At 40.8% G+C, this 11,740-nt stretch overlaps 1 protein-coding gene across 1 annotated transcript in view; it reads left to right on the forward strand.

Annotated features, from left to right (window-relative positions):
- Positions 1-1,869: 1,869 nt before the first annotated feature.
- LOC125485515 (zinc finger protein 335-like) overlaps positions 1,870-11,740 on the forward strand; it is a 10,757-nt gene continuing 886 nt past the window's right edge. The window contains exons 1-5 of the mRNA XM_048608589.1: positions 1,870-2,023; positions 2,523-2,675; positions 5,547-5,811; positions 6,889-7,069; positions 9,513-9,625. Coding sequence (XP_048464546.1) covers positions 1,870-2,023; positions 2,523-2,675; positions 5,547-5,811; positions 6,889-7,069; positions 9,513-9,625 — 866 coding nt within the window. The remainder of the gene's footprint in view (positions 2,024-2,522; positions 2,676-5,546; positions 5,812-6,888; positions 7,070-9,512; positions 9,626-11,740) is intronic.

Consider the following 11,740-nt stretch of genomic DNA (forward strand, 5'->3'; position numbering starts at 1 on the left):
TTCCTGCTCCTCTGATGCTGCTTGGCCTGCTGTGTTCATCCAGCTCTACACCTGGTTATCTCCAGATTCTCCAGCAGCTGCAGTTCCTACTATCTCTGAAACAACATGGTTCTGTCAGTCGCTTAATCTGCCAGTGTCACCACCTTCTCCCCCAGCACCCCACACCCCCTGCCCCTACACTGTTGCACAAATACTGTCCCCTCCACACTTCACATCGGTTCTGATGAAACATCATCTAGACTGGAAACGTTAGCTTGCTGTCTCTCCATGGATGTTGCGTGACCTGCTGTGATTTCCAGCACTTTTTCTCTCAAGTACAGATTCCAGCATCTGCAGTAATTTGCTCCTACTTTTTAACAAAAAAACATATCAGTCTCTCCATTGTACTGAGACAAGCAGTAGTAAATGAGGCCCATAACAATCAGTGTAGGTGAACTATTCAGGATTCTGAAATTGTTGCAGTTATGTTCAATGTTGCAATTAGAGAAGTTCCACACTGATGTTTTGGATCTTGTGAATTCCTCCTTAGAAACAACCGACAGGCAGTGTGGTTAGGAGTCGGCATGGTACTATAGTGGGAGGGAGTGATTTTGCAAATTGCTGGTTTGTTCAAGTTGGTTCCTCTCTGAAGTTAGTACGGACATTGATCTGAACTTGTGTGCTGAGATATTTGGGTTCCACATGACAAACTAGGTGGACGAGTTTTGAAAGTTGATTAAACTTTTTTGCAGGTTACACTGCCCCAATGTGACATTCATGAAGCATGGAATCCTGTAGTATGTACAAAAGTAAAATACTGCAGATGCTGGAAATCTGAAATAAAAACAGAACATGTTGTAAATTTCAGGTCTGTCAGCATCTGTGAGTAGAGAAATAGAGTAACATTCTAGAACCTTAATTCTAACTTCTTCCTGTTTTGATAAAAGGTCATAGTCCTGAAATGTTAACTCTCTTTCTCTCTCATGATGTTGCTGGACCTGCTGAGCATTTTCTATCCTGCAAAGTAAATTTTCAACGTTTAGCAAAAACTTTATATTTTTGTGATCCACTGATTGAAAAGCAAAAGCATCACTTGATCAGTTTTAAGAACGTTTTGCTGCTTTGCACCTTCAATCTGATAAATTGACTGCTCTGTTCTAGAAAATGATTTCTTTGAACAGAGGACTGAGAGTTTGGTGGATGTGTTCTTAATCCCTTCCTAAAAGGATTAATTTTGTTTGTACTTCGTATTTAATGTTCGACTGTGACTTACTGATTAAAGTCTAAATTTCTTCAATGTTTAAGCAGGGATACACAATGTCTCTCTGCTTGAAAGCAGGTGAAGTTTTTTTTTTTAAGTAATCCAGCTCAAACTATCTTTCTGTACCTGGGACTGAGTGCGTTTCTTTTTCAGAACATATGAATAGAGGAATCAGAGTGTGACTTCGCACTCTGTTTGAAGAAGCAGATAGTACTAAGGGTTGGGAAAGCGAGCGAGTTGGGTGAGGAGCGGAAGGAAATGCTCTTTTTACTTTGCTCTTCCTATATTTTCACCTCTTGGAATTAGTTCTTTCTCTACTACAGGAGAGTTATCAGATATTCACCCAACAGCTAAGATTCAAAATAGGACAGAAGCTGATGTTAAAGTTAACAAAATATGTAGAAAAGGAAAAGAAACAATTGACAGAATAAAGTAATTAGAACTCATTAAGGATGACATAATAGTGATATGCCACAGCTGCAGCTTGTGGCATCTCCTAGATGCACGTGTGATCCAGAGCAGATACATTCGATTAGCTTCAGTTCAGAGTTTGAGTTGAAGACTTAATTGCAGACACTGACAGGAGAAGGTGAATATTGCCTGGAGACTTTATTCCAGAATGTAGTCACATGCCTGAGGATAAGGTCTTCTCACTACAGAAACTACAAAACTACAGGCCAGTTAGCTTAACATTTGTCATAGTTATTTCCTATCATTTAAAGACGTTCTTAGCACTGAATGTGGGGGAGAAATTCAAAGCCATCGAGCACAGTCAGTATGGTTGTAAGAAAGGGAAATCATATTTAAAACCTTTTTTGAAGAATTAATGTCGTAGATAAAAGAAAACCAATGAATACATTGTGCTCGGATTTCTAGAAGACACTTGGTAAGGAGCCATATCAAAGTCACTGAAAGCTCATGTAAGGTGTAACATGTTGGCATAAATAAAAAATGGACAGCTAAGAGTAAACACAGGACCTTATTAGATCAGCAGGCTGTAACAAGTGTGCCATCAGGATCAGTGTCAGGGCCTCAACATTTTACAGCCTATACAAATTACATGGATGAAGGAACTAAACATATGGTTGTTAAAATTTGCTGATGACACAAAAATAAGAAAGTCAAATCATGAAGAACACTATAAGGAAGCTGCAAAGGATATGGAAAGGTTCAGTTGGCAAAGATATGGCAATTGTATTCCAATGTGAAGAATATGAAATTTTCAATTTTGTCAGGAAGAACCATGAAAGGATGTCAATTAAATGTTCATGTGTTCCTTTAGCTGATAGTGATTATAACCCAGCAGAAGATGAGACTCGAGGAAGGCAGCCAAACTACAATCGCAACGTCACTACTTCGACCAGTGACCGGCCTCGGAGACGACCTGGGAGACCTCGCAAAGTTTTGCGGACAGAGGCAATGCCTGGGATTGATGGTAAAATTTATTTATGTTTCTTTTTTAAATTAATTCATGGGATGTTGGCATCACTCGCCAGTCCAGCACTTATTTCTCATCTCCAATTGCTCAGAGGACAGTTAGGCGTCAACCACATTGTTGTGGGTCTGGAGTTGTGTAGGCCAGACCAGGTAAGGATAACCGAAGGTTGGGGCCTGTGTCCGTGCCCTGAAGATATAAATGGCAGAATGAGTTCAAATTAATGGAGGGTACAAAATGGAAAGTGAATTATGACTATGTGAAAGCAAACTGGTTGAGGGAGTAGTAGGGATAAGTGGTTATTACAAAGTACAGAGTCTTTATTGCTGGATGCTCAGCTCAGGATCAGATATGTTGCTCAGGTTATCTTCAGCTCTTTGATTTGTTATGGACCAGACCAAAGCCCCTCAAAATGTGTTAGCGGCAGGTCAAACCCTAACATTTTCTTATTTTAATGGTAGATGTGAAGTGCATGTTCCAGATGTGATGTGACTGAGTCGTTGAATCAATGTTAAGCAAAACACAACTTATTTAAACACTACAGTTAAAATGCAAACAAAAAGCAATTGAGAACAACTTAACTATTGGAAAACTTAACCGAATAATAGATACAGTACCTATTACTAATTAATTGTTCCAATTTAGTAATACGCCATAAACACACCACTTGACAAAAAGACACATTCAGACACAGATTCTTACTCCAGGAAGAAACAATATCGGGAGAGATTTCAGAAAGCAGCAGCTAGGATTAATTTTCTGAAGCTTCCAACTCTTCTGAGACCCCAAACAACAGCTTCTGACTGCTACAGCTTTTTTTAAAGAAGAGAGAACCTGGTCTGAGAGCTGGCCACTCCCACTCAAGCTGCTTCCATTGTTCAACTCTTTTTTTTTAGAAAACTTAAAGGCATTTTAACTTGTTTGCTTAAGCCATCTTCAGTAGCCAGTTTGGTGCCTCTGCTTTTACAACCTCTCTTCAAAAAAACTTATGACAAAATAACCTTTTTAAAATGATAGCATTGTCACACATTACTGATTGGCAGTGTAGATGATTATGGTGTTGAGAGAAATGATGATGGAGTAGAATTTTGGGTGTTCAGCAAACAAATGGAACTGTGTGAGATTTTTAAAGGGCAGTACATATTTAAGAAATAAATGCGTGGCTAAGGATAGACCTCGGAAATGAAGTAGATTTTGGAAATCGGAAGGGAAGATTCTCTGGAAGTGGACTGGGTAAGTATGAAAGAAGTGAACAGAATCCCAATTAACTGGACAATGGTGCAGACAAATTGGGGGTGATGGCCCACAATGTCAGAAGCTGGTGACCGGTTGAAGTTGAAGAGTGATAGTTCACTGTTGTTAACAACTCAAGGAAGATTACAGGGTAATTGTAATTTTCAATTAGGGCCATTTCAAAGGTCTGTCAGGATTGAAAACCTGTTGGAGAGCTTCAAGCATGAAGTTAGAAAAGATTGACATGAACTTCAGAAGTGGTAACATCAATTACTTTGAAGAGGAACATAAGGCTAAACTGGAGTGCTACGGTTGCAAAGACATCAAATCATGCACAATCCAAACATTTCACCAACTTAGAGCATCAACAGCAGAACCATCCTGATCAGTTTCTGCTGTTTAAAGGCTTCACATTTTAGTCTTGTACGCCATACCTTATACCATTCCCCATTGCAATTTCTCATTGGTAACCCATGTGCAGCCTTAATGTTATGTTTGATTCTTGCTGTGATTCAAGCTCTACACCTAATCCATTATAGATACCATCTATATTTGACTCAGTGTTGCCTTTGAAACATACTAGAGCCAAACAAAGCCATAAATGTAAAACTAGGTTGGATTAAATGTGCATTTATATTGCATCTTTATGACATCTCAAGTGCTTCACAGCCAATGAAATATTGCTGATCAGTTGCACTGTTAATGGAATGTTGATTTAATGCAAAATATTGGTCAGGACACAGTAGAACTTGTGTGCTATCTCTTTGCACAGTTCTTGTACATCCATTAAAGGGAAGAATCGATTTCCTGATCACTGAATAATGAGGTCTGTACTGCATAGTATACAATCCTGCCTGCAGCATTCTCCACATACGTTTTGAATTACAAAGAGTGTCAGCTTAAGTCTTTGAAGTGAGGTTTGAACCCATCGTCTTCCCTCTGACTGAGGTGCTACTATTGAACCTTGGCTTGCACATCCATTCAGTGCTCTCCATGTTGTCTTCTGAATTCCTTCTACAACTCTCACTCATGTGAGACTGTGTTGCCAGCATTTATTGCTGTATTAAGTTATACTTGCCTGCTCTTCTCTGCTCCCCCACCCCGCCCCAAGTTGTGTTTTAAAAAGCTTGAATGGCTGGTAGGACAATGATTATAAAACGCTTGTCCTTTTTTAATCACCCTTGTGTAAACCCGTCTAGCATTATATCCCAGGCTCTCTAACTCTGGTTCATGCATCAGTTTCCTTTGCTCAGCTGCTTTGTGTGTAATACAGCCTTCAGCTATTGTACCTTATTTCTTGCCAATCTCTTCTGAAGCTTTCCTTTTTTGTGACGTCCATTCCTACATTTAAAGGGCCTCCTCAAAATAACCAAAAGTAAATTATTGCTGGTGCTGGAAACGAGGTGCTGAAATAAAAACGAAATACTCTTGGGGAGAGTGCAAATGTTTCAAATATCAGGTCTAAACTTTGAAAGGCCACAGATTTGAAGCATTAACTTTTGGTTTTCTGTTTTTCTCTCTATAGATGCTAAGTATTTTAAGTTTTCCTCCCCAAAATCCACCATTTTAATTGAGTTTGTTTTTTAGTTCAAGCACTGATTTGTTAATATCTCCACCCATTGTCTTGTCGTGAAACAGGAGCAGAGGTCGAAGCACTTGTCACCTCCCAGTCGAACCCATTGGACCTCCAGAGCTCTGAAGCAGCTAGTTCAACTGCACAAGAGAATGGGGATGTCTCAGCAGGCAATGAGATAGTAGCTGAGTCAGGGATTAGCCAATCAGATTCTGAGAACAAAGACCCATCATCAAATACCAACGAGATATCTTACAAGCATTCGAGGCGACGTGGTCGCCCACCCAAGAGGTTTGGCAGGAGGAAGTACAGAGGCTATTTGGGGCGCAGGTAACCTAGTTGATTGCTCAAGTTGTTAACCTGATGTTTAAACTTTTTTTTTTAAAAAAGAATGCCTCCTTAACAGCATCTTACCCATACGAGTGGAATTAGTTGATGCTATTTGGTATCAATACCTGCACTTTTATTTCAGTATCTGTCATGCTACGAACTTGAATGAGGCTCAGTAATACCGGATAAGTGATCATCATCATCTTTCTGCAAGTACTGTATCTGGCATGTCTGAGTTCGATGACAATAATCCCTGCCCAAACCACCCTCCACCCCCAAAAAAAAACAAACATACCAATGTTTTTAAAACCTGTTAAATCAACAAAGACAACAGTTGAAATGTAATGCATCTGAGAGTTGTAACATGTCTGTTTCATACTGGGGACGGAAGTTCTGCTACCAAGCAATTGTCCCAACAACAACAACACAGTTAACGTTTCGGGTCCTGTGGTGACCCTTCCTCAGAACTGTTCTGAGGAAGGGTCACCGGCCCCGAAACATTACCCCTGTTTTTTCCTTCACAGATGCTGCCAAACCTGCTCAGCTTTTCCAGCAATTTTGTTTTTGTTCCTGATTTACAGCATCTGCAGTTCTTTCGGTTTTAATTGTCCCAGCAGTGTCCCTTTCCTTCAGACTGGAGAAGAACTTTGTAAAAGTCATGACTGGAGATTCCTTCCATCTAGGTACTCCTTTATGGCAGCTTCCCCCTTGTTCACATTTAACGTGAGCACACTTCTACAAACTAGTATGGGTGAAGTTACTCTGTTCTCTCCATTATCCAAAGATTCCTCAACACTGCTGTCATTTGATGATCTTGTTGGTAAAGGCTGGCATTTTTGACTGACAGAATTCCTTAGTTTGCTTCCCTTCTCCAGTACATTCTTGTCTCACTATATCCAGTTTCCAGTTTTAGTTTCAATATTCAGTTGCTATAATCATGTTGAAATGTGCAAAATGCAGCACTGAATGTAAAATTTTTGTATCTATTTTTCCAGATTGGTACTAAATGAATAATTATGCTTAATAAATAAGTTTAGAAAATTCTTAAAATCTGACTCAACTGGTATGTGTCCAAAGGTACAATTACTATAGATCCAGCAAGCCCTTGATGAGGCCTCACCACTGTCGAATCTGTGGCTCCCGTTTCTTGACGCAGGAAGACTTAAGATTTCATATTGACTCGCATGAGGGGAATGATCCAGAACGCTTCAAGTGCATGCAGTGCAGCTATCGGTGCAAGCGCTGGTCATCTCTGAAGGTCAGTGATACCTCTTTCTTAAACTGTGGTATCTCCACTTCTGTTAGGGTTAAGAAAATAAGTCAAGCAAACCAAAATTTGGCTATTACTTGTCTTTTCTCCCCAAATTTTTTCCACTTAAATCCTTTGGTTCTTTTGTTCTTCAATACATCTTTCTGTGACTTGTTTTTCTTCTTCTATCAATTTGGTAGCCAAGACTATAAAACAAAATATTAAAACATTATGTCTAATATGTCATGTGCTAGCTCTGTAACATTGCTGTACCTCTCCAGTTCAATCTTTAAAGAACTATTGGACAATATAGTGAGTGGGTCAGTAAACATGATGAAAAATGTTTATATCGCCTACACATTCTTCCTACACTCAGTTTTGTTTTGTGTTAATATCGGTAGATTACACATGTTTTGATATTTTTTGGTCTGTTAATGTCCAAAACATGGATATATCTATGATTCTACAAGACAGCAAAGAACTTGCATAGAAAATAAATTTGCTGTGTGCTCAGTAACGCCCTTAGAAGTGGCAGTAGAATGGTGTGGTTGTAACTGCTGTTTTTCAAGTTGGCAGTAACTTCTTCATTGAGTTATGTACAACTTACAAGGACAAATGACGTCGTGGTCATCACTGTTGATAAGTTTTTGGACCCCAAATACTTAGTATACTACTTGCAGTTTACATCTGCAATGATATGACTGCAAATGGAATGTAGCAGTATTCTACAAATGAATGATGCATTTGACTTTGATGGCCTTCCATCCAGCAGAGGTGAAGCTTTGTTCTTTTGCATGCCAAACTGACACTGACTCTGCCCATCCTGGATGCTGTCTTGGGCATTTCACATTGCCATTTGCTAAAAGCAACCTGCAAGTGACGGCAGGGAATGCAGCTTGCAGTGGACACCCTCAGCACCGGACTCTGTCTGGTCATCAAACACCCCTCCCCAGAACGTCCATGTACACCTTTTACCTTGGTCTGCCTAGATAGCTTCTTCCAGCAATTTTGTCCCCATGTAGGCACCCACCGTGCTGAATTCTGCCTCGTACTTCACTCCTTACCACCTGAATGCCCAATGTAGCCTTGTATGTTCTTCCTGTGGAGGCCAAGGTGGTTGTCTCTGAGAATATCAGCCATCCCACAGCCTTCCATGCCCTTTGATTCTGTACTGCTTTATACCCCAAACCCGGCCTTCTACCTCCAGTACTACCTCCCCACCTCTATCACTAACTTTGTCACAACTCAAACTGTTCTCTGGCTTCATTCCATTCTCTCCATTTCCACCGCCCCGCCCCGCCAAACTCCTACCACACTAATGTATCCACCGTTCTCCACCCCATCCTCCCATTAAACCTCCTCACAAATGTATAGACACCCAGGATTGACTGCTGTCTCGCCCTCTGATTAATTTTGACAGACAGCCCCAGGTAATGACTGACCAGACCCCTGACCACTCCTTGCAGCTGCCTGGATGATGCTAAACAATTCTCCTGACTGACTGCAATTGTCCTGCAGGATTGACCCTGTTCCACTCCCAGATTGCAGTCTGATGTATCCCTGAACAGTAATGCCCTCATGTGGATGACTAACCATGGCCGAGCTCATGGAATGTGTCCTTAATGGGCCACCATATCACAATTTCTGACATGGCCATTTGTAACACAGGAACCTCTTCTCTCGAGAAGATGAGCCCTTGACCAAGACTCGAGGGTTCCTTGCTACGACTGAGGACTTAATCTTAGCGTCTGAAGGTCAGATGGCAGGATAAAAGACGAGATATTGAGATGGTAAACTGAACTGACGTTCCCAGCACCCTAGCTGTGTTGACAGTTGCAACTGAGTTGAACTAGTCAGGTAGCCAGAATGACTGATAGTTGCTTATCATACTACTTCTTCCAATGGGAAACTCAAGTCTAGGATGTGCTGTCATGGCTGTCAGAGAGAGAATACCATCTCTTGGATAGTATTAGGCTTGGACACTTTGATATCCACCCTGAATCCTGGGAGGCATTTTGCCCAAGATCACTTTAGCTGATGCAACAAAATATTAGAGGGTGCACCTTCCTTCAAAAGTAAATGCATCTCAAAGATAATAATAAAAAAATGCAAGGAGAGCAAATCCTGATCCAGCAGATCATCTACAACTCCATTGTCTGCTGTATCTTCCTGTTTGTAGCAGACCTGGATGCAGCTCAGCCTTGACATTCAGCTACATACCCACTAAAACATGATTGCACACCCCAGGCAATGGATATGGGTATGTTCAACTTAAAGGATCAACATCGACTTTTTATCCTGTGTCTTCTGGGATAAAGGACACAATTTATAAACATGAATTTACAGTTAGACTGCATGTTAGTGAGTCAATTGGGAGGGAATATAAGATGCAATTATTTTTTCCTCTGGTGCATTTATTTAATTGTGATAACCTCGCCCTCTTGTCCAACAGGAGCACATGTTTAATCACGTGGGAACAAAACCATACAAATGTGAAGAATGTGATTATACAAGTGTGTACAAGAAAGATGTTCTCAGGCATTCCTCTATTCACACTAAGGAAAGGTAAGCAAAACCAAAAATCTGTGCCTCACTTAGTCCTAGTAGCAGAGTGTTTTGAGAGTTTCTTTTCCAATTGTGATCTTCAAATTTAAAATTGCAGGAAAAAGAATGAGTGAAGGAGACTTATTTGGAGGTGCTACCATGAAATACAAATTGAATCTATTTTAATTCTGACTGTTCACTAGCTCAGTTTGAATGAATAGAGTAGTTTGTAGGGAAAAGAAACCATGCCACTTGCAGGTCACAACACTGAATAAAACTAATTAATTAATAGAAATTATCACTAATTACAATTATCATTGTAATATAATAAACGATATGCAAAAGGATGGTGCCAGAAGGGATTTGAAAGTCAAACAAATCACTTTTTTTTTTAAAAAAAGTTTTATTATTTGTATCTCGTCTTCTCTACTGATCTTTCTTTCAAAGCAGAATTTTCTGCTGACTGAAGCAGGAAGGGACTTAGACAGGATGGGAAGCATATCCAAACCTCTCCCCTTCTCACCTCCAGAGTTAACTTCGGAAGGGGTAGGCCCTTGATCGACCTCCTGTATTTCCACCAATTAGTCCTCATTCAGAGGTAATCAGTACGTGATCAAGGAACTGAACTTCAGGTGAAGGGATGCCCATTGGGAGCCAGTTGCCTGCTTTCCTCTCCCTGTGATTTTCCCCCCTCCTGAGGCATCAGAGGAGGGGGCTGGTGGTGTCAGTTATTCCTGCAACAGCCACTGCTGTACCATGACACTGCTGAGTTCAGGAGTTGCAGGCCCCTGGTTGGCTGGCAGCTCTTGCTTGGTGAGACTTCCACCCACAGGATCTTAATTCCTTCAGGTGAGGCTGTTTGGTGGCCTTACTCGTCCCTTGCTTGATTCCTGAGGTCACTTCATTCACACGAAGTGGGCATCTCTGTCTGGGCCAGCATCTATACCTCAATCCCTAATACCCGAGAGAACGCAGTGCTGTTAGAAAGGGAATTCCAAGATTTGAACATCATGACTCTCTTAAGAAAAGGCAGTATTGTTACAATTGGATGGTGTGTGGCTTGCAGGGAAACTTGCAGGTTGTAGTTTTCCCATGCATTTGTTGCCCCCCTCCTTCCACATGGTCGAAGTCACATACTAGCGAAGTAACCTTGGTGAGTTATTGCAGTGCATCTTGTAGATGGAACATTCAGCTGCCATTGTATGTCAGCGGTAGAGGAAGTGAGTTTTGAAGGAAGTGGATTGAGTGCCAGTCAAGCAAGTTGCTTTGTTCTGGGTGAGGTTAAGCTCCTTGTGTTGTTGGAACTGTACTGTTCCAGGCAAGTGGGGAGTGTTCCATCATCGTCTTGAATTGTGCCATTGTGCCTTGTATATGATGGGCAGGATTTGGGGAGATGAGGTGAATCACTCATACAGAATTTGTAGTTGCAGACCTCCCCTTGTTGCCACGGTATTTGTACGGTAGTTAGTTTAGTTTCTGGTCTGTTAACCCCCAGGATATGATCGTGAGGATTCAGCAGTGATAATGCCATAGGATGTCAACAGGTGATGGATAGATTCTGTCTTGCCCTTGCGTTTGCATGAATGTCTTGTGCCACTTGTCAGCCCAAGCCTGTATGTTGTTCACATCTTGTTACAGATGAACATGGACTGCTCCATTATGTGAGGAGTTCTGAATAATGCTGCACATTATGCAATCATCAGCAAGCATTTTTTTCTGGTGAATAGAAAGTCATTGAAGCAGTTGGTAACATGACTGGGTCTAGGACTTTGAGGAATTCCTGCTAAGATGATTGACTTTCGTTTGAAGTTCACTTAAGGAACTATTCCCTTGATGAATAAGCTTTTTGTTTTTTTTTGGGCCTCCTCACCCAAAGTCTTGACAGTCAGAGAAACATGAAGAAAAAGAATTTTTCCCACTCTTCTAATAAAATTCATCATGTTTTTCAATAAGCTTGTCTTTAAACGTCTGCTACTGACTACTTTTAAGATTATGGACTGCTTGTATTTGAGTGCAGGGATGATAATCAAATGTCAACCTTACAAAGTGTTGTATAGAGGAAACAAACCTTTGTAATCTATGATAAAGAGATAACAAGGTGTAGAGCCGGATGAACACAGCAGGCCAAGCAGCATC

This window comes from Rhincodon typus, chromosome 19, assembly GCF_021869965.1.
Source record: "Rhincodon typus isolate 14 chromosome 19, sRhiTyp1.1, whole genome shotgun sequence".
In the NCBI taxonomy this organism is placed as follows: domain Eukaryota; kingdom Metazoa; phylum Chordata; class Chondrichthyes; order Orectolobiformes; family Rhincodontidae; genus Rhincodon; species Rhincodon typus.